This window comes from Artemia franciscana, chromosome 12 (genome assembly GCF_032884065.1).
Source record: "Artemia franciscana chromosome 12, ASM3288406v1, whole genome shotgun sequence".
Taxonomy (NCBI): Eukaryota; Metazoa; Arthropoda; class Branchiopoda; order Anostraca; family Artemiidae; genus Artemia; species Artemia franciscana.
The window spans coordinates 19,950,864-19,972,941 of NC_088874.1; the positions used below are offsets into that span (position 1 = coordinate 19,950,864).

The 22,078-nt window shown below is 34.3% G+C and overlaps 1 protein-coding gene across 3 annotated transcripts in view; it reads right to left on the reverse strand.

The window, feature by feature from the left end:
• Positions 1-6,624: 6,624 nt before the first annotated feature.
• LOC136033820 (uncharacterized) overlaps positions 6,625-22,078 on the reverse strand; it is a 45,576-nt gene continuing 30,122 nt past the window's right edge. The window contains exons 4-6 of one of the 3 annotated variants that reach the window (XM_065714747.1): positions 20,422-20,577; positions 15,556-15,672; positions 6,625-7,066 (exon numbers count right to left, since the gene is read on the reverse strand). In XM_065714747.1, the coding sequence (XP_065570819.1) occupies positions 7,055-7,066; positions 15,556-15,672; positions 20,422-20,577 (285 nt within the window). In that variant the 3' untranslated portion in view covers positions 6,625-7,054. Of the gene's footprint in view, positions 7,067-15,279; positions 15,673-20,269; positions 20,578-22,078 lie in introns of those variants that run through there. The other 2 variants (XM_065714746.1, XM_065714745.1) reach the window with 2 other exon arrangements.

Below are 22,078 nucleotides of genomic sequence, written 5' to 3' on the forward strand. Positions count from 1 at the left end.
CACCCGTTCGTAAGTTAAAAATACCTCATTTTTTTAATTTTTCAGAAATACAAACTACCCCAAAGAGAGTGGATCCGTTCCGTTTATGTCAATCATCTATCTAGGACTTATGTTTATTTTTCCCACCATGTTTCATCCCGATCCCTCCACTCTAAGTGTTTTCCAAGTTTTAGGTTTCCCCCTCTCAACTCCCCGCCCCCGTCACCAGATCCGGTCGGGATTTAAAATAAGAGCTCTAAGACACGATATCCTTCTAAACATCAAATTTCATTGAGATCCGATCACCCGTTCGTAAGTTGAAAATACCTCATTTTTTCTAAATTTTAAGAATTACTCCCCTCCCAACTACCCCAAAGAGAGCGAATCAGTTCCGATTATGTCAATCATGTATCTGGGACTTGCGCTTATTTTTCCCATCAAGTTTCATCCCGATCCCTCCACTTTAAGTGTTTTCCAAGATTTTAGGTTTCCGCCCCTCCAACTCCCCCCAATGTCATCAGATCCAGTCGGGATTTAAAATACGAGCTCTGAGACACAATATCATTCCAAACATCAAATTTCATTAAGATCCAATCATCCATTCATAAGTTAAAAATACTTCATTTTTTTCTATTTTTTGCGAATTAACCGGCCCCCCACTCCCCCCAGATGGACAAATCGGGAAAACGACTATTTTTAATTTAATCTGGTCCGGTCCCTGATGCGCTTGCCAAATTTCATCGTCCTAGCTTACCTGGAAGTGCCTAAAGTAGTAACACCGGGACCGACAGACAGACCGACAGACAGACAGACCGACAGAATTGGCGATTGCTATATGTCACTTGGTTAGTACCAAGCGCCATAGCAAGTAAATTCGATAAGGACTATTGACAATGCCCTAATGCCAATTTCCATCAAAACGAACCTGAGCTGAATTGGAGTTTAGCAACAAAATATTTTGTATACAAAGCATGAGCTATATTTTGATTAATCCTATATAGTTTCTAATAAGGTTCGAGTTGTATTTTGGGTTAGATTTTTAAAGTAACATACTAGAGCGTTTTCTTAAATAAGTTCGGAGACCAAGCAGGCAAAGCAAGACAATGCAAGGCAACAGGACAACAAAAGAAAAAAAATTTAGAATTCCAAGTACTGACCTTTCTTTATTATAGCTTTCTTAGGCAAAATGGTTGAGTGGAAACAATTTTCAAATCCGCTTAGTTGCTAAGAAAAAAAAAAAAATCAGAAGCGCGAAGTCTTTTCCTGAAAAAGCGTCATTGAAATCATGGCTCAAATAAGATTTTTTTTGCAAAATTATTATTTTCTTTTTTGCTGTGGATAGCTTCGTTTTTTTTTCGTGTCCTTATTCTCCCGTATTGTCAAATAGAGACGGTTCAGAAACTTACATATCTGTACAATATTGTTACATATTATTTCTCCTTATTTGAGTTCCAGCAATTTCAATTTGAGAAACTCATTTATCGACAGCATGAGAAAATATAAGAAAACGTGGTAGTTTGCAGCCAGTTGAAAAAGCAGAATAAATTTCAAAAGCAAAGGCAATTTTCACATTCAGCCGTGTCTTCAATAAAGTTTTTCAGGCAAAGCTGATGTACTTTTTTAATTTTTCAGGGCAACTACAATGAAAAGGTCTTAACTAATTATGGTGTTTGAAATGGAAAAAGGAAAAATTATGAACTTGTGTAAAGCTAATAGATTGGTATTATGTGAACTTTTTTAGGTAATTGGGGGGACCACTGTTAGTTGATGGGTTGAAAATTGAAATTTGGATTGAATCAAATTTTGAATGAGGGTATATTTGTTTCACGTCTACTGGACTGCCCTTCTAAAGAGCCTTTTGTCAGGCACTTGACAAAATCAGAAGAGTATTATATTGTAATGTATACTGTAAATACTTAGTTCAGTAAAAAAAAAAAAAAAAAAAAAAAAAAAAAAAAAAAAAAAAAAAAAAAAAAAAAAAAAAGCAAGCAAGCAAGTTCTATGGACCTATCGAGATAGAGCGGTAGTAGGCCTTAAAGAATGTTGTCAAAGATTGAGCAAAGCACTAGGTATCAGTCAAGGGCCCTGTTGCTATATCAAACATTGTTAACATTAAAGAGCTACAAAAAGAAAGTGGAACAAAACTTGAATTGGCTCTCACTACGTTTGTTACTAAAGAGAACCCGTCCATCAGCAATATGGACACCCCACCAGAGATATTGAAATAACATGCACGATTCGTAAGGTGTTCAACTTATGGCGTGCTGACACCTTCCCTCCCCCCCCCCCCCCCGCGGCAAAATAAAGTTTAACATTCTATTTTTCACTGATTTTATTTTCTTTGGCCAAATTGAATGGAAATTTCCAAAAATGGCCAAATTGAATGGAACTACAATTAGTGTTACAAGGATTGTAGACAGGCAGATACACAGAAGAAATGTCTCAGCCGAAAGCACAGAACAATTTTAAAGAATTAACTTATTCATCTTCTGGATTGAAAGTATAGAAGAACTTTATAGAAGAACGTCTCTTAAAGCACAAGAATATTTTAAAAGGATTTCACTGTTTGCTTCACACTTATCCACAGAATAGTGAAGAAAGTAAAGAGATGAAAGAGCCATTTTTGAAGTTGATCGAAATTTATGAAGAAGATTTGGAAAACAACACCTTAAACGTTTGATGGCGGAAAGAAAAATTTAGCAAAAATTTCTCTAACGGAACAAGGCACACCATGCCAATGCAACTGATTTTCTAAATATTTGTGGCAAAGCAATCTCTCCGAACATCCATATCTTACTTAATATTTTAATCACTATACCTGTATCGACCAGCACAACAGAGCGCTCCTTTTACACTTCGGAGAATCAAGACATACCTAAGAAACGTGACGTCTGAAAGTAGGCTAAATGACTTTGCCAATCTCAATGTCCACAGGGAAATTCTAGTTGACACAGACAGTGTATATATCCATACTGACGAAGACTCAATTTTATTTTATAAGACAGCTAATATATGAAGATTGTGTCAGAATAAAACGTAAAATCGTATTTAGTCTGCTGGGTTTTATCAATCATTCTTATTGTCCCTACTCGAAACTTGTATCCAAAGAGCTAAAATAAACTTCAAGTAATGCCTTAAATTACCGGTTTTTCTGAGGATTTTTGAAGTTTTTTGTAGATTAGCCCGCACTAGACATCACCACCCTTACTTACGGCAACTTACGTTCATTCTAAGCTTGCTTTCATTCACTCTTTTCATTTTTCTTCATTTTAAGTTTCCTTCTCTTATGGATTTCTGCTTGATTTATCAAAATTATTTTGCTCAAACTAAGAGTTTAGCAATCTCTTATCTTTTGGATTTTACTTTTTGGTTCTCGTTTGGTTTGAATTTTTTGCTTTTTATGCAAAACTTCCTGTTTTCAATAATATAATTCAAAAGAGGCCATTAACCATTTTTATTTAAAGGGCAGGTAATAATCTTGTCAACAGAAAAAAATCGGCTTATGTAATTTAAAATGCATTATGGTGCAAATATTAGATATTAGTGGAGAACACTTTCTTTTTGATTTTTTAACTTTTATCATGACCACATTTATGGACAAGCAGGGCTTTACCGTATGCAAGGTGCAATACATTAAAACAGATTGGACTAATTGACAGTGTTTTCAGATCGACGCTGTTTTGAGGTAAAGAATTCTCTATACTTTTTTACTGATACTGACAAATGTCCTTAGAAATGGAGACACAACCTAGGTTCCCCGGTACCCACAGGTATATCTTGTGGAGACAGAAAAGTTATCTATTGTCAAGAGGTTCAGTTTCCAAAAATCAAAGACAGAGAGAACACACAAAAAAATCAGTTAGTCAGTCAAAGATCGTGCAACACCCTGGTTTCATCTTTGGAGGTAAAGCTATAAAGAATATTGATTAATCCCATCTCCTCAAAAATATATTTTCACCATCCATTCACGCGGTAGATATTCTCGAATGAGTTTGTTCCTTCTGGGCAAGAAAGCATGGTGAAATTATACCTTCTATGGACACAATGCCATCCATCTCAATTATACTTCTCTGCAAATTTTACACAAAGCTTGTTCCCAAAAATGAATGCCCGTGTTCTGCAGAGCTCATAGAAAGCTGTTTATCAAACAGTTCGTGGTAACGAACTGTAGTAAGGAGCGACCCGGCTCAATAGTAACCAAAACTCTAAAAAATTGAATTTTGATATCAATAGCTACATCAAAAGAATCGCATTTTAATGCTGATTTTGAATGTATAAGTTTCATCAAGTTTAGTCTTATCCATCAAAAGTTACGAGCCTGAGTAAATTTGCCTTATTTAGGAAAATAGGCGGAAACACCCCTTAAAAGTCGTAGGATCTTAATGAAAATGACACCATCAGATTCAGCGTATCAGAGAACCATACTGTAGAAGTTTCAAGCTCCTATCTACAAAAATGTGGAATTTTGTATTTTTTGCCAGAAGACAAATCACGGGTGCGTGTTTATTTGTTTGTTTGTTGTTTTTTTTTTTTTTTCTTTTCCCCAGGGGTCATCGTATCGACCAAGTGGTCCTAGTATGTCGCAAGAGGGCTCATTCTAACGGAAATGAAAAGTTCTAGTGCCCTTTTTAAGTGACCAAAAAAATTGGAGGGCATCTAGGCCCCCTCCCACGCTCATCTTTTCCCAAAGTGAACGGATCAAAATTTTGAGATAGCAATTTTGTTCAGCATAGTCGAAAACCATAATAACTATGTCTTCGGGGATGACTTACTCCCCCACAATCCCTGGGGGAGGGGCTGCAAGTTACAAACTTTGACCAGTGTTTACATATAGTAATGGTTATTGGGAAGTATACAGACGTTTTCAGGGGGATTTTATTTTGTTTGGGGGTGGGGCTGAGGAGAGGGGGCTATGTTGGAGGATCTTTCCTTGGAGGAATCTGTCATGGGGAAGAAAAATTCAATGACAAGGGCGCAGGATTCTCTAGTATTACTATAAGAAAACAATGAAAAATAAACATGAAAACGTTTTTTCAAATGAAAGGAAGAAGTAGCATTGAAACTTAAAACGAACAGAAATTATTACGCATATGAGGGGTTCTAAAAATACTTTAGCATAAAGAGCGAGGTATTTAGGAGGAGATAAATACCTTGCTCTTTATGCTAAAGTATTTTTAGTAATTTCAACTATTTATTCTTTAAGGGGTCACTCTTAAAGAATTGGGACAAAACTTACGATTTAGTGTAAAAAGCGAGGTATTAACGAGGGTACAAATCCCCTCGTATACATAATACAAATATAAGGTTATGAAAGTTTGTTACGTAAGTTAATTCTTAAGTTACGTATATTTTTTACTAATAAAAACGTTCGTTAAAAATTAAAAGTTCTAGTTGCCTTTTTAAGTAACCGAAAAATTGGAGGGCAACTAGGCCTCCTTCTCCACCCCTTATTTCTCAAAATCGTCTGATCAAAACTAAGAGAAAGCCATTTAGCCAAAAAAAAGAATTAATATACAAATTTCATTTTAATAATTTATGTGCGGAGAGCCAACACCAAACATGCATTAATTCAAAAACGTTCAGAAATTAAATAAAAAAAACTAATTTTTTTAGCTGAAAGTAAGGAGCGACATTAAAACTTAAAACGAACATAAATTACTCCGTATATGAAATGAGTTGTCCCCTCCGCAATCCCTCGCTCTTTACGCTAAAGTTTGACTCTTTGCCACAATTCTACTTTTTAAAATAATTTAAAGCTTTAGCGTAAAGAGTGAGGGATTGCGGAGGGGACAACTCATTTCATATACGGAGTAATTTCTGTTCGTTTTAAGTTTTAATGTCGCTCCTTACTTTCAGCTAAAAAAATTAGTTTTTTTTATTTAATTTACTCCACCAAAGGATTAATAATACAGCTTCTAGAGATATAACAGGGTGTCAATGGATATTCTTCTGGGTACCCACCATTCTTACTAGCTATATACTAGTATCACCGTTACGGTAGGTAAAGAAACACCTCACAAGGGATAGTCAATTCCTATGTTTAGACAGCCCGATTGCACTAAAGTCATTACTAAAAAAATACTGCTGTTGCCAACAATCTATAAAAAGGGGTTGAGCCTTATATCTCGAATCGGCAAAAAATTGTTATAAAGGGTATTTTCAATTACAACAGCAGAAAGAACTTGTTTCCCAAAGAGCAAGCTTATGAAAAATGCTGTTGCACTTATGCTATAATTAATTAACGCTTAATGCTATAACCTCTTTTGTTCTAGAGTTACTTTCGATTTACAATCAACTCAAAAGCCATTATAACCAAATTTTCATGAGTTTTAGAGACCGAAAGCGTTAAGTACAGGTCTCCCCCACAGTCAAAAGTATAACGTTTTTTCAACGATCAACGGTTTAAAGGGCGTTTTATATATTTTTTTGCTAATCTTCAACATTTTGTAAAATGTCATAAAATATATGCCATATTTCCACGACCTTACTGCGTTGAAAGTATACAATAGTTGTTCGTGTATAGTAAGTGCTCTTCATAAATTGTTTTGATAAACATAGTTATGTATTTTTTTCAATTTTCTCTATCTTGTACTCCGTCCCTATGAACTATCCCTAGCTCTAAGAACAACAAGCAGTTTGCAAGAATACAAAGAAACAATATTTTATTGATTAAATTTATATTAAAATATAAAATAGAAAAATGTTGTTGTATATTGAGTCAGGAAGAGGTTCTTTGGCAGGAGCAGAGGCCACATAATTGCACAGCTTCAATGAGCAGTAAATTCATTAGGTGAAGGATGAGCAAAAAATTGAAGCAAAATTGATTAAAAAATTTTTGAGGGTTCTATTTTTTTAGTAAAACATAAAAAGGGGAGCAAAAAAAAATATACAAGAATTTTTCTGAAATTCTATTTAACTTGAGGTTTAGAACCCTTGTTTTTTTTATTTAAAAATTATAAGAAACCAGTTCTGCTGCACTGTCTTTTTATGTAAAAATAAGCGTCTATACACAAAAAGACGAATGCAACAGAGAAGAGGCTTATACAGAGAGTTCTGAAATTTACTGCCCGCCCAGCTACTTCATTATCTAGAAAAGAAAAGAAAAGTCAATCATTTGCAGACAATAGACAATATGTTTTTCCGAACTAAAAAATTTATAGAAGGATAAATTTTGAAGACTGGCTAAATACATTACAAGAGCGAAAACCTCAAGATGGTTGCGATGTCTGGTCAAGACCTTTTTTCTTCACATGTAATTATGCTTGCTATTAACAAATCCTTTTAGACTTTCCTGGAACATTTTGTGATATAGGAAAAGCACAGATACAAATGTGTTCCTTAAAACTGAATTAGTCAATACAAGATAAATGCTAAATGTGAAAATGAGTACTACCTAAGGAGGGGCGGGGGTAGCATGGATTAGTTTTTGGCGGAAAAGAAATTTTCTGGGCAAAAACTTTCATGGGTAGATAAGGTGTGATTTAAAAAATTTACATTTTCTAAGAGCCCCACGGAGATAAAACCATCGAAAAAGTGGTGAAGAACTAAAATATTATACAATATATATATATATATATATATATATATATATATATATATATATATATATATATATATATATATATATATATATATATATATGTAGCTAAGCGTATTTTACTTATTATCAATTCTGGTACCCCTTTTATTGAAATCCTTCGAAATCCAATTTAGTCAGGTCTTGGGGGATGGTGAGCAGGGTGGTGAACTGTATGAGAGTCAGGAAGGTGTACTACGTGTAACAAGGTCGTAAGAAAGACGCATTTGCACTATCAAGAACGGCTCAGGAGCGACTAAGGCCCAGCGGCCACGGGGCAACTTTTTTGAGACTAGAATTGCTAACTGATTGCGCATACAACTGTTGTGTGACCATGGCCTTGAGGAAGTGAGGTCCAAACCACGCGGCAATCCAGATGTTACTGGTTTCCAATCAGTCTAAAACCGGTTCCGAATGAAACCCCAGTCATGGTCACAGTTGCGTTGCAGTGCTGTCCCAGAGATTTTCGGGCCGCGTTGATATTGTCCATTTATTTTGGCTCTCAACATGTCAGACCAGGAATTAAACATGAAAGTAGACTAATATCATGATTGTCAAAATGGCTAGTATACAATAACTGAGCAGCTAGGGGTTTTAAGTTTAAACTTTAAGGAGAAAGTTGAGAAGAAAATCGAACTGAATCATAAGAATATATGTGCATCCAGGTAGTCAAAAGAGCACATCTCCAATATCGTAGTAATTTCTAAGGGTATTAAGTTGAAACCTTCAATCATTGGTGAGGAGAGTGTCGAACAAAATCAAAGTATACTATATACACCTAAGTAGTCGAAAGGGCGCGTCTGCAAAATATCAAGAGCGGCTAAGAGTATTTAGTAGACGCTTTCAGATGATGCTGGGGGAGGATTCTAAACTAAATCGAAAGACACTATGTGTATCCATTTCGTCAAAATGATGAACCTACAATATAACAAGAATCGCTTAAAGTTGATTTAATATAACAAGAATTGCTTAAAGTATAAAGCTGAAACCTTCGGTGCATGTTGAGATAAATCCCGAACAAATTGTCAAAAGACAGTATCCGCAACATGTCACGAACAGCTTTTGATATCAAGTTTATCTTTCAAGGAATGATCAGAGAGCAAATTGAACTCAACGATAAGATACTACCTGCATTCAGGTTGAAAAAGGGCATATCAAAAATATCTCAGCAACTTCTTAGGGTATTAAGGTGACTTTCAGATAATTGTACAGATGGTACTGATCAAAATCAAAACGCACTATGTGCATCAAGGTTGCCAAAAAGACATATTGACAGTATCTCAGGAAGTTCCATGGACCACAGTAGAAACTTTCAGGGAATAAACAAACATTGTACAACAAAGTCAAAAGCAACTGTGAACATAAAGGGAAAAAAAGGGCGCATTTATAATATTTCAGGAACAACTAACAGCATTAAGTAAAAATTTCGAGTGAATATCGAGAGGTATATTGAACTAATTCAGGAGACATTAAGTGCATTATGAATGTCAATATGGAATATATGAAATAACTCGGGAACATTTAAGAGTATTAAGTGGGAACTTTCACCGAAAGTTGAGAGAACTGTTAAACTAAATCAAAAAACACTCTGTCTTGAGGGAATGCCGATGGGGATGTTGAACTAAATTGGTGAACTGTATGCATCCAGGGTGTCAAAATGGTTCATCTGCAATACGGCAGGAACGGCTAAGATATTTGAAACTTTTTGTAAATATTGAAGGTGATGTTGAGCTAAATCAAATGACACTATCTCCATCCAGGATATCAGAATGAGACGTCTTCAATAGTTCATATACGGATAATGGTATAGATTAACGCCTTAAGCGACCTAGCTGAAACTGTGAGGGAATATTGGACGGAAAGGACAAGTAGATACTAAATTTTGATTTGTTGACCGAAGGGAGCTCATCAGCGACAAAGAATGTTTGAAAAAAATGGTTGTATTTAATCTTAGTTTGAAAGTGTGTGTTATTAGTGTGTTATATTCTTAGTGGGATCTCTTTTTTGATCTCATTAAAATTTCAGGCCGTGAAGACACCTCAATAAAAGTTTCAGAACCAAGGAAATCGCAACGGGAAATAAATCTTGTCAGGGATTCTTCATCTTCTTTTTTTTTTTTTTACAACAAATTGGAACTATATTAGCTAATATACTAGCTCAAAATGCACAAATGTAAACAAACAAGCTATTAAAGCAAAATATAACACACACAAAAAAATTCCCACAACGAAGTGTTTGATCATTATTCGTCTATATCAAAGGTTGTAACAGTAGATACGACGGAACAGCTTCACCCCCCAAAAATTCCCAAAATTGTTCACATTTTTTAAAATACTAGTACCCGTACCCAACCATTTGTAGTTCTATAATATAGCTATTTTTAGAATTCCTAGCAAAATTTTGTCCAGAATATGAAGAGCAACCCAAAATCTTTTTGCTTTTATTCATCAATAAAAAAAATATCAACAAAACTTACAGAAATTAATTTTTTAACTTAACAAACAGAAGATGTTTCAACAAAAGAAGTTTTTTAAAATAAGTACAGAACTAATTTAAACCAAAGGGGAGCAGAAGTATTGAAAAAAAAAAATCATGCTTAAAACGTAAATAAATCATTCTAAATAAACTAATGAAACCCTCTGACAGACCGTATTTCAAACAGTAGGTGGTGCAAATATCGTAGGTAAATACCGCTTTGTAGGGCTGTAATGAGAGAAAGGTAGATATAGCTAGGGCACAATCTGCGGATAAAGGATGATAGATTACCAAAAATTGTCCTTTTCAGCCAACTGTCTAGAGCTATACGGAAAGCAGGTTGTCCACAGTTGAGGTGGGAGGATCTACCTTGAAGGGATTCTCTCCCTCTCCCGTGAGCAGGTAAGCTAAATTAGAAAATTAGACTCTAACATTTGTTAAAAGTTTTGTTAAAAATTTTGCTAAAAATAATTTATTTTAACAATTAAAAAATTAAAATAATTGAAACTTAGAACGAACAGATATTCCTAGGTATATGAGGGTGGTTACCCCCATTCTCAACACTGCTCTTTACGCTAAGGTTTAAATGTTTTCCAAATTCTTTAAAAATGACTACCAAAACACAATGGTCCTTTAATTAAAATAATAAATAACTTTTTTTCAAGTCTCGAAAAACTGTAGCGTGAAGAGCCAGGTGTTGAGGAGAGGACAACCCCCTTCATAAATGTAATAATATCTGTTCGTTTTAAGAAGCAGCATTCCGTTCAGGAGAAATACTTCTAATTATAGCGACTTTATATATTATCTCATGGGTACTCTTGCAATGCAAGCAAAAGTTGAAGGCATATATTTAATCAAAATAGCCCTTATTAAGAAGTTTTCTATAAGTATATAGACTTTCTAGTGAATTGCACTAATTACTAATAATCAAATACATATTTAGGATTACCATAAAAAGCTGATTCTTTGTTTTAACATTATCAATAATTAGGCTCTTATACTTCCGTTATTGACAAGGACCGTTATTTACTTACCATTAATTACTACGAACAATTATTTTTGTTGCTCCAACTAAATCAGATAGAAAAAGTGTTATTGGAAAACTACAAAGGGGTCACTCAGTCAAAAATTAGAACATATATTTTCTTTATTAATACATTTAATTAATAAAATATTTATGCCTAATAGTTGTTCCTCTGAGCTCTATAAGCTAACCATGCTAATTGTAATAGACACGGGTTTATTATGTTAAACAGACTAAGCCTGTAATTTGGTTTCACAGATAAGTAAAGTGTGAATTTCATATATTTTGCAATTTTGCAGATTCTTTCTGTAATTGTAGTCATTAAACCCAGTAGAGTAAAGTCACAAAAATTTGGAGTGAGAGCATTTGTAAATGTCTGAGGGAGGGGTAATTACCGTTTTTCAATTAAAATACAAAAAGAAAGAATTTTTAAATGAAAATATCCCTGAAGAGATTTCTCCAAAATCTAGGGAAAAACACAAAAAAATCTGGTGGCATATACCCTTCCCCTTCAATTGATATCACAGATTAGATCATTGCCACACAAAAGAGTGCAAGTCGTACTCTTTGTCTAATGATTTTGAAAATAAGACAGAATCTTCAAGCCCTCATTCACTGTTATCATTTAGGGAGAGAGTATTTACCTCACAGTAGGTAGGGAAGAGTAGCTAAGATTGATATAAATAATATTTGAGAAAAGGAAATTGGCAGAATTTCGGTCCGAGCGGGGGATTATAATTTATTTATTTTTTTAACGCAACGGCAATTCCTTTATGGGCTATGTCGTTACGTTTTTAAGAGCCATACGAAAAATCCAGCAGAAGTTCAAACCTGGTAAATTCCTCCTCGGATACACCCTTGGTTTCAAAACGTGTGTCCAAAGTATTACCCTCATAATTTAAATTCTATTTACCAAAATGAAGAGACAATATTCAACCATATAGTGTATTTTTTTTTACCCTTAAAAAGAAAGAAGAAAAATCTAAAAGCAAGGAAACCTAAAACTTGTATCTCCCATTCTTCTAAAAAATTGCAAATCTAACTCAAAGCTTATAGAATTTTCAAATGTGTTTACGTTTCATTCAAAATCCCAGAATTATGAAAATATCAGAAAGTTCTTTGTACCGAACTGTAAGTAAGGGGCGACCCAGCTCAACAGTAAACGAAACTAAAAAAAAAAAAAAAAAAAAAAACAACAGAATTGTGATACCAAAAGATAAATAAAAACAATCAGGTTTTATGCTGATTTTAAATAGATAAGTTTCATTAAGTTAAGTCTTAACTTTCAAGGATTACGAGCCTGAGAAAATTTTTACTTATCAAACAGTTCGTGGTAACGAACTGTAGTAAGGAGCGATCCGGCTCAATAGTAACCAAAACTCTAAAAAATTGAATTTTGATATAAATAGCTACAACAAAAGAATCGCATTTTAATGCTGATTTTAAATATATAAGTTTCATCAAGTTTAGTCTTAGCCATCAAAAGTTACGAGCCTGAGAAAATTTGCCTTATTTAGGAAAATAGGGGGAAACACCCCCTAAATGTCGTAGGATCTTAACGAAAATGACACCATCAGATTCAGCGTATCAGAGAACCCTACTGTAGAAGTTTCAAGCTCCTATCTACAAAAATGTGGAATTTTGCATTTTGTGCCAGAAGACAAATCACGGGTGCGTGTTTATTTGTTTGTTTTTTTGTTTTTTTTCCCCCAGGGGTCATCGTATCGACCAAGTGGTCCTAGAATGTCGAAAGAGGGCTCATTCTAACGGAAATGAAAAGTTCTAGTGCCCTTTTTAAGTGACCGAAAAAATTGGAGGGCATCTAGGCCCCCTCCCACGCTCATTTTTTCCCAAAGTCAACGGATCAAAATTTTGAGATAGCCATTTTGTTTGGCATAGTCGAAAATCTTAATAACGATGTTTTTGGGGATGACTTACTCCCCCACACTCCCTGGGGGAGGGGTTGCAAGTTACAAGCTTCAACCAGTGTTTACATATAATAATGGTTATTGGGAAGTGTACAGACGTTTTCAGGGGGATTTTTTTGGTTTTGGGGGTAGGGTTGAGGGAGGGGGCTATTTGGGAGGATCTTTCCTTGGAGAAATATGCCATGGGGGAAAAAATTCAATGAAAAGGGCGCAGGATTTTCTAGCATTACTATAAAAAAAAACAATGAAAAAATTAACATGAAAACGTTTTTTCAAATGAAAGTAAGGAATAGCATTGAAATTTAAAACAAACAGAGATTATTACGCATATGTAGGGTTCTAAAAATACTTTAGCATAAAGAGCGAGGTATTTAGGAGGAGATAAATACCTCGCTCTTTATGCTAAAACATTTTTAGTGATTTCAACTATTTATTCTACGGCCTATTTGATTCAGGGGTCATTCTTAAAGAATTGGAACAAAACTTACGATTTAGTGTAAAGAGCGAGGTATTAACGAGGGTACAAACCCCCTCGTACACATAATAAAAATATAAGAATATAAAAGTTTGTTACGTAAGTTAATTCTTAAGTTACGTATATTTTTTACTAATAAAAACGTTCGTTGAATATTAAAAGTTCTAGTAGCCTTTTTAAGTAACCGAAAAATTGGAGGGCAGCTAGGCCTCCTTCCCCACCCCGTATTTCTCAAAATCGTCTGATCAAAACTAAGAGAAAGCCATTTAGCCAAAAAAAAAAATTAATATACTAATTTCATTTCAATAATTTATGTGCGAAATCAAACATGCATTAATTCAAAAACGTTCAGAAATTAAATAAAAAAAACTAGTTTTTTTAACTGAAAGTAAGGAGCGACATTAAAACTTAAAACGAACAGAAATTACTCCGTATATGAAATGGGTTGTCTCCTCCGCAGTCCCACGCTCTTTACGCTAAAGTTTTTAGTTGCTTTAAAAAGTAGAATTGTGGCAAAGAGTCAAACTTTAGCGTAAAGAGCGAGGGATTGCGGAGGGAACAATCCATTTCATATACGGAGTAATTTCTGTTCGTTTTAAGTTTTAATGTCGCTCCTTACTTTCAGTTAAAAAAACTAGTTGTTTTTATTTAATTTTCAGCAAAAAGCGGGAAACACCCTCTAAAAGTCAATAAATCTTAATGAAAAGCACACCATGAGATTCAGCGTATTAGAGGCCTCTATTTTATAGGTTGAGGAAGGAAGTTTAACTCGGAGTGAGGAAGGAAAACTTGTTGCCCTCCAATTTTTTTTCGCTGAAATATAGGAATAAAACTTTTGATTTCTGTTTGAATGAAGCCTGAAACGATATTCTAGGACCACTAGAATTAGTACCAGAGTTCACCCCTTTATCACCAGTCGAATCACAGAGTTTTCAAACTTCGGAATAGGCTAACTTCTAGACAAAAAAAAGCCGTAGGGTAGTTCTCTGGGGAAGTCTCTTTGATATTTGCAATTCGTAAACCAAATTTCAGCTAAAATTTAAACAGATAATTCGTATAGAAAATAGGTATGCTCTAAATCTTCCAAAAATCCCTCCTTTTAGTTTTCTTGGTCCAAGTTGGAGAAGGGGTGCACGACTCTGAAAATAAATATCCTTCTTTTCCATAGATCCAACTCAATTGACCCATAAATTCCATGCTTGTAGTAACAAAAAAAAAACAGGTATATCTTTCATATGAAATTTTGATGGTGTAGGTGGTGTTGGAGACCCCATAAAACCCACTTTGCTCTGGCAAAGAAGTCACCTTGTACTTACTATTGCACTAAAAGTTGGCACTGGCGGGGGGGGGGGGAGGTTTTTGAGAGATTATGGGTGAGGTTTAGAAGTGTGATCTCATAGATTTCAAGTCAAAGTATGATTCCAGTTCAAACGAGGCACAATTTGACTTCCTCTCCGCTAAAATATTGGAAGTGGAATAGAAGCCTAGGGTTCTACTTTTGTTCTCAAATCATACATTAAAATTCAAAATCAAAATTTATTAAATATATTAAAATATATCAAAATATATTAAAAGTAAAATCAAAGTATTAGAGAACTCTGTTCCACAGGTTGAGGAAGGAAGGACAACTAGGGATTCTCTAATTACTAATATAGCTTGAATTATCATAATTTCGAATATTGTTCTCTAATTATTATATAGCTTGAATTATTATAATTTCGAAAATATATGGGCTTGTAAAACAAGGAAAGTTACTATTTTAGCATGGGGGACACTTTGTTTCTCACTCCCAAATATTACTTTTGGCAATGCTTCTGCCCCCAGAGACAGGTGTACTCCCAGTTAGAAGCCGCTTGTGATAATGAAATGGAAAATAATGAATAATAAAATATTAAGTAGTAAATGATAAAACAATAAAAAGGTAATTCATAGTGAAAAAATAATACGATCATGGAAGAAAAGACAAAAGATTGAAAAAAAGATTATGATGGGAAAATAATGAAAAGAAAATTTAATATAAAAGAAAATTGAAAAGTAAAGAAAGAATAGACAAAAGTTTAAATGAAGATAAAAGGAAAATAATCAATAGGAAATTTACCCTCAGAGCATCAGGATCTCTTCTCAATAGCTCGTGGATGAAAATACGAAGGGCATTATTCCTGGCTCCAAAAGAAGAGGGTTGTACAAAGTGACCAGCACCGTTAGAGGTATTAGTCTGAAATGCAAATAAATCATACAATGGAACCTAATAACTTTCTTAAAGAACTAACTCCATAACATAGTAACCGAAAATTTCAAAACAAGTTTTGAAAAAAAAACTACCAAGGGAGGAAGAATCACCATTTGAAGCCGATTGAGTAAAGGGTAACTGCTATTAATATTTATTGCATAAGTAAATATATAGAGTGTCGAATTGTAGCCCAAAAATCGTCAAAAATAGACGAGGTGAGCCAAATTCAAACTTGCATTAGTTAAACTTAAAACTCGTTTTTTTTTATTTAATTTTAAATTGAGACATAGAGATTGGCATATCTTACAATATAATTCGGTCCATTAAATTCAATTTACCGATACAGCAATAATTTGACCGTTCTGCTTCTCTTAGAGCCATCCAATGATGTATAGAAAGGTAAGGCTAGATTAGGTTATCTTATGTACCTGTAATTCAATTGATGACTGAGTCTTATAATCCACCAGGTTTCGACAAAAACCCTGAATATTTGATCAGATCAATGGTTTTAATTTTGACATTACTTACTTTCATACGACTATACATGAATACCAGCCAAAGTGTGCCCAATAAAATTTGAGGGAATTCCTCCCAAAAAGTTATTTCCACAGTCTAATATTAACCCTCCTCCATCAAAAGCATAAGGATAACATCACTTCAAAGCAAGCTCTCACAAAAGACTGCAAATTACTAAAAGTGAAAAGAAGATGTTTAAATTTGTTTCTTATTTGGGACATGACTTACAGCCCTTTCCCTCGTGACTGTGGGTGGAGGTTGTCATCCTCATACATATTTTCTCGACCTTTCGACTACCCTTAATAAAATAACTATCTCAGAATTTTGATTGGAAGTGTTTAGAAAATGATGGACGTGGAGAGAGGGATGGCTGCTCTCCGATCACTCCTGAAATCTGAAAATGGACTAGAACTTTCAATTTTAATTTCCAACCGAATGAGCCCATTTCAAAGTTTCCACTAAAATTCCTTGTTTACAAAGTTCCCTGGTCTAAAAAATAAGAAATAAATGCAAAAAAAAACATTTTGCCCTCATCCCTCTTGGCTGAGACAGTGTTATTGTCCTATCTATGATACTGGTGAAACTTATCTATGCTACGTTTATATTGAACTCATTAATTTGAATCGTTTTTATTTTTGTTCGCCAAATCATATTTTGAAACCTAATAGGATTATTGATAATAATAAAACTTTTTATGGGGGATGTTTTCCTGATACATCATCGGGGAAGGGTAAGGGGGGGAGGGGTAATTACTAGTAGGACTAGAAAAATAATCTGAAAACAAAAACATAACGTTTTTTCAACTGAAAATAAGGAGCAGCATTAAAACTAGCAACGAACAAAAATTATTTCTTATAAGAGGTGGGCTTTCCCCATGTCTATCCCTCACTCATTTCAGTAGTCTTTTGTGCTTGAAGTAAGGTTCTCATTCCAATTCAAAGGATTTTGCGTTTCAGTATTCGTTCTTAAAACTTTTTAGAAAGCTAAACTTTAGCAGAACGAGCGAGGTGTAGAGACGAATAAATCCTCCTTTCTTATACAGATTATTTTCTGTTTGTCTTAAGTTTTAAAATTGTCCCTAACTCTCATTTTAGATTTTCACCGGCTGGCAGCTTTCAAATGGTATAGTTAGAGACTTAATACATCCATTTAGAATCCGTGAAAAAAGGTAATATTTTTACCATATTTATAGTTATCCTAATTCTGTTTTTTAGAATATCGATTAACATTTGGCAGTCTTTATTTAGTTACATTTCGTAAATTCTTTGCAATAAAACACAGTAAATGTTGATTAAAAATTTTTTTCTCCAACTCGGTGAGTTTTGAGGATTGTTGCAGCACTAGGAAAGGGATTGACTAATTTATTCAAGTGTGGCACCAAGCTATGCTTTATATACATCAGTATTTCTTTTCTTCCAGTAACATTTGAATTCCCACTCTCGTTGCTTTTCATCTTTTTTAAAGAGAACACTATCAATAACAAAAGAGTTGGGGATTGTTAAATGATCTGATACCAAAATTCTAAAGTCAAAATGACTTGAGCCATTCGCATTCACTCCATTCGGGCAGAGCATGAAATTAAGCAAATTCGTCGCTCCAGAGTTATGGATATATGACCATACAACCTAAATGATCATACGAATAGTCATTTAGGACAACATACAGATTGGATAGGGCAGACAGAAGTATTTAAAATCTTGACTGATCTGACACTGAGAGGTGGCAGTTCACGTCCCCGGCAAGGATAACACGATGAAATGCATAGGCACACTGATGCAAAGATTTAGAATGCTTTATTTTGCACGGGAGAACTTTTCTTCGTAAGCCAAGTTCTTGTAATCAGTTGGTAAGTAAGCGGCAAAATACTATCAGATTTACAACTTCTATGTCAAGGAAACACTCGTTCTTGACAAATGCTGATGCAGAAAGGTGAGAGCTGATTATTATTACCAATCCACCGGAAGGTCTTTTTATGCCCGAATTCTTAGCTGGCAACGCGAAAAAGCAAATTTTGCCATTCCATTCTAACAGGGAAAGCAAGTCAGCTGAAGGAAAAATTCTTGTAGACACAAAACGTCGTTGCAAGACATCAAGCTTTCAATCAGTGGGAGTTTATTGACTACACCACCATTCAGATCCCACGAAGACACTCTTAGTTAAAAGTTGGTCATGGCTTCATCATGAGCTTTCTTACTACGGGACACTTAACACTGTAGCACGGATGGTATGTTTGATTACAGAGAGCACACTTCAGTGCAGCATTGCAGGGTTTATTTTTATTGTTCGCATGATTACCACTGCAACGAGAACAGCGAGTAGGGTTTTTACAGTCCTTAGAAGCCTAACCATCCTCTTGGAACTGAAAAAACCTCATCGGCAAAAACCAATACATGTTTATTATAAAGTGCTCAAAGCCCAGAGTTATAGGGTTGTTCATTGCTACTTTTAAATTGTCCTTTATTTCAAAGACAGGATTGGTTGAATGAATTTTTCGAATTATCTCGTCTTTAATGCAATTCCTAATTATTGAAGATATATCGTTCGGCGAGACTTCATCAGAAACATGTCTTATAATATCACAATGAGAGGGGTATTTTAGCCGAGCATCAGTGTCAGTGATCAATCAGTGTCAAATTTTGTTCAATATATGTTGACCGAAATTTCACTAATTTTTAATAATAAAGGAAATTATTCACTTATGCTATGATATTTGTAGCCTACATGCACATTATGTTTTGATTTAGGCCAACTTCACCGTCAATATTCCTGGATATTTTCATATTTGGTATCCCAAGTTTTAATTGTAGTAGTCGTTGCAGTAGCAGTAAGAGTTGCAATACTTGTAGCAGCAGTAGTACTAGAAGTAGTAGTAGCAGTAGTACTAGTAATAGTAGTGGTAGTATTACTAGTAGCAGAAGCATTATGGAAATATTGCCTTTTTGTCACTTGAATATCTCCCTCATCATGCCCTGAAAGTTTTAATTTAATGCTCTAAGCAGTTCTTAAATTATTGCTCGTATGCCCTTTTGTTAACCTGTATGCATATTTTGTGTAGATCTAGTTCAACTTTCCTCTCAACACTCCTGAAAGTTTCACCTTAATACCCTTAGGCTTAGTAGCAGTCCCATTACAATTATTAATTGTAGTAGTAATAGTATTAGTAGTAGTAGTCGTAGTATTAAGAGTAGTAGTAGTAGTAGTAGTAGTAGTAGTAGCAGAGTGTGCGTATTGCCTTTTGATCAACCGATCACCCTTACATTCTTCCCTGAAAGTTTCGACTTAACACCCTAAGCCACTTCTGACATAAGCTCTTTTTACAACCTGCTTCCACTTATTGGGGTTTGATTTATTTTCCTCTTCTCAACAGTCTCTGAAAGCTCCACCTTAGTACCCTTGGCCGTTTTACATACCAAGGATAAAAAAAAACCATGCCCCCAGTAACAAAGCTATACGAAAAGGACAGACCAATTGTACAACTTAGAACCCTCGGCCAAGGGCTGTGTGAGGAGCTTGTCATCCCCGGGGGCACAGCAATCAGACCTTTCAAATATCCTGACCATAATGCTTATCTCAAAATTTTTATTGGCTGCCTTTAAAGGAATAAGACACGTAGAAGGGGGACTTCTTGTCCTTCAATCACTTATAATTCTTAAAAAGCCACCAGAACTTAAAAATTTCAATTGCCTAAAACCCTAAGAAGTTTTCACGACAACTCCTCCAGTGCAAAGTGCCTTGGATAAAGAATTTTAAAAATCTAAGTTTCAAAGACATTACATCAACTTGGCTCTTTGCTTGGACAGTACTATTGTATTGCCAGTAATGATTCCTTATAGGCTGTCCAATGTAACCTTGTATTTGGTATTATCTCTTGAAATGAGTAAATTTTCTAAAAAAATATCTAAATTTCTATAAAATGTCACACACACGTGCATCCTCTGAGAGGGGGATATTTAACGGGTAGAGAGGAAAACATTAATTTACAAGCTCTATTTTTAACTACGAATTGAATTTCTGGCTTTGAGATCCATTTGGGTTTGTCTTTGATATCTATTGAAATTTAACTTACCTTGGAGATGAAGACTCCGACTGATTGTTCATCAAAGTTGAAGATGTTTTGGCTTTTTTGAAGCATGAAAAATATACTATCACTGCAATAATGATAAGAGATGCAATAGGTACAACTATTACTATAGGTAGAAACCACAGCTCACACGTTACCTCGTTACAGGAAGGCTCAGGGGGTACGTCTGTAGTGAAACCACTGGTGGGTTCTTGAGTTGAGGTTATCGTAGTCTCTTCTGTGGGAATAGCTGACGCTGATGATTCATCGCCTGGTGATGATGTTATTTCTGTTTTCGACTCTTCGGTAGTTCCCTGTAAAATGAAAAGCATAAATAATATCACAAAGAGCTAAAAAACACACATAAAGAGCCATGACCACTCGTATGAGACCATTATGTATAACTGTTTATCAGTATTTATGAAATGTAACTGGAGAAGGAAAGTAATTTACTTATATCATAGTAATTATTATAAAAAGTAATTATTATCCTGATTTGTGTCCGGGTGTCCCAGTCTGTAATTTCTCTTTAAAAGTAATTTACTTATATTATAGTAATTATTATAAAAAGTAATTATTATATATATATATACATATATGTATATATATATATATATATATATATATATATATATATATATATATATATATATATATATATATATATATATGTATATATATGCCTACCGTCACCGGTACCAGGAACCAAGCGAAGGTCAGTCCCATGATAAGAAATTAATAAAACATTTACAATAAATTAATCTATAAAATTAATCTAAGCATCAGTATATATATTCGTTCTGTATATAAGTTTCTCTCATATTATCTTTAAATAATGGTGATTTCGAAGTCTGCACAATTGCAAGAATATTACTAACCCTAAAAACAATTACAAGCCAAACTCTAAGCAGCAGGCAGTTTTTTTTTTACAGATGATAGATGTTTTGATGTGTGGGGTAATTGTATAAGCAGGTAGAAAAAAACGACAGTGGAAGGTTTTTTTTATCTCCAGTCCCTTTTCTCAGCATTCTTTAAAAATTTCATTTTAACATCTTATCTTTATCCTGGGGGTATCTTTAGCCAACACCCTTTTCATTACTTTAGCATACAACATAATTTTTTTTGTTGGTTTTAAGTTTAAAATGCTATCGTTATTTTATAGTAGGGTGAAATTTTTCCCGAAAGATTGTCGGAAGATCGGGAAGTTCCTTTGGGGGGTTTCCACCTATCAAAATAAATTTTTTTTGAACCTATTATTCCGGCATATGCAATCACAATGAATTTATTGATTAATTAAAATAAAATGCAGATCAATACATTTTACTCAGTGTGGGATTAACTCTATTGTGTAAAGCGCATACCGTTTAAATGAAAAAAACAACAACTGATGTTCGTGTTTATTGATTTAGCGCATTATTGAGTGTTTGATGTATGGACCTGGTTCTCCGATGCTGGTAAATTGTTGCCAGAAAAAGAGTTACCGATGTAGAGGAGTTTACCGAAGGGTAGTTTCTCTTGAATTTCCCTTATTTTTAGATTGCAGCAGCAAATTATAGGCAAACTAGTAATAAACAAAAAATACATTAAATTGATTGTCATTGTGTTCATTGCTCATTTGCTCACTGTCTTCTATTCGTTGGATTTGCCTTTCATTTTTTAAATTAAATTTGGATAATTTTGACTTTTTATTGATTTTTTTAAAGTATTTTTAAATTCAATTCTAAATTTACGTATTTTTTTATACCCGTAAAGTAAAAACTAGTTTTTTTTTTTAGGTTAAGGTTGATTCTAAGAAAGTGAAATCCGTGATTCCGT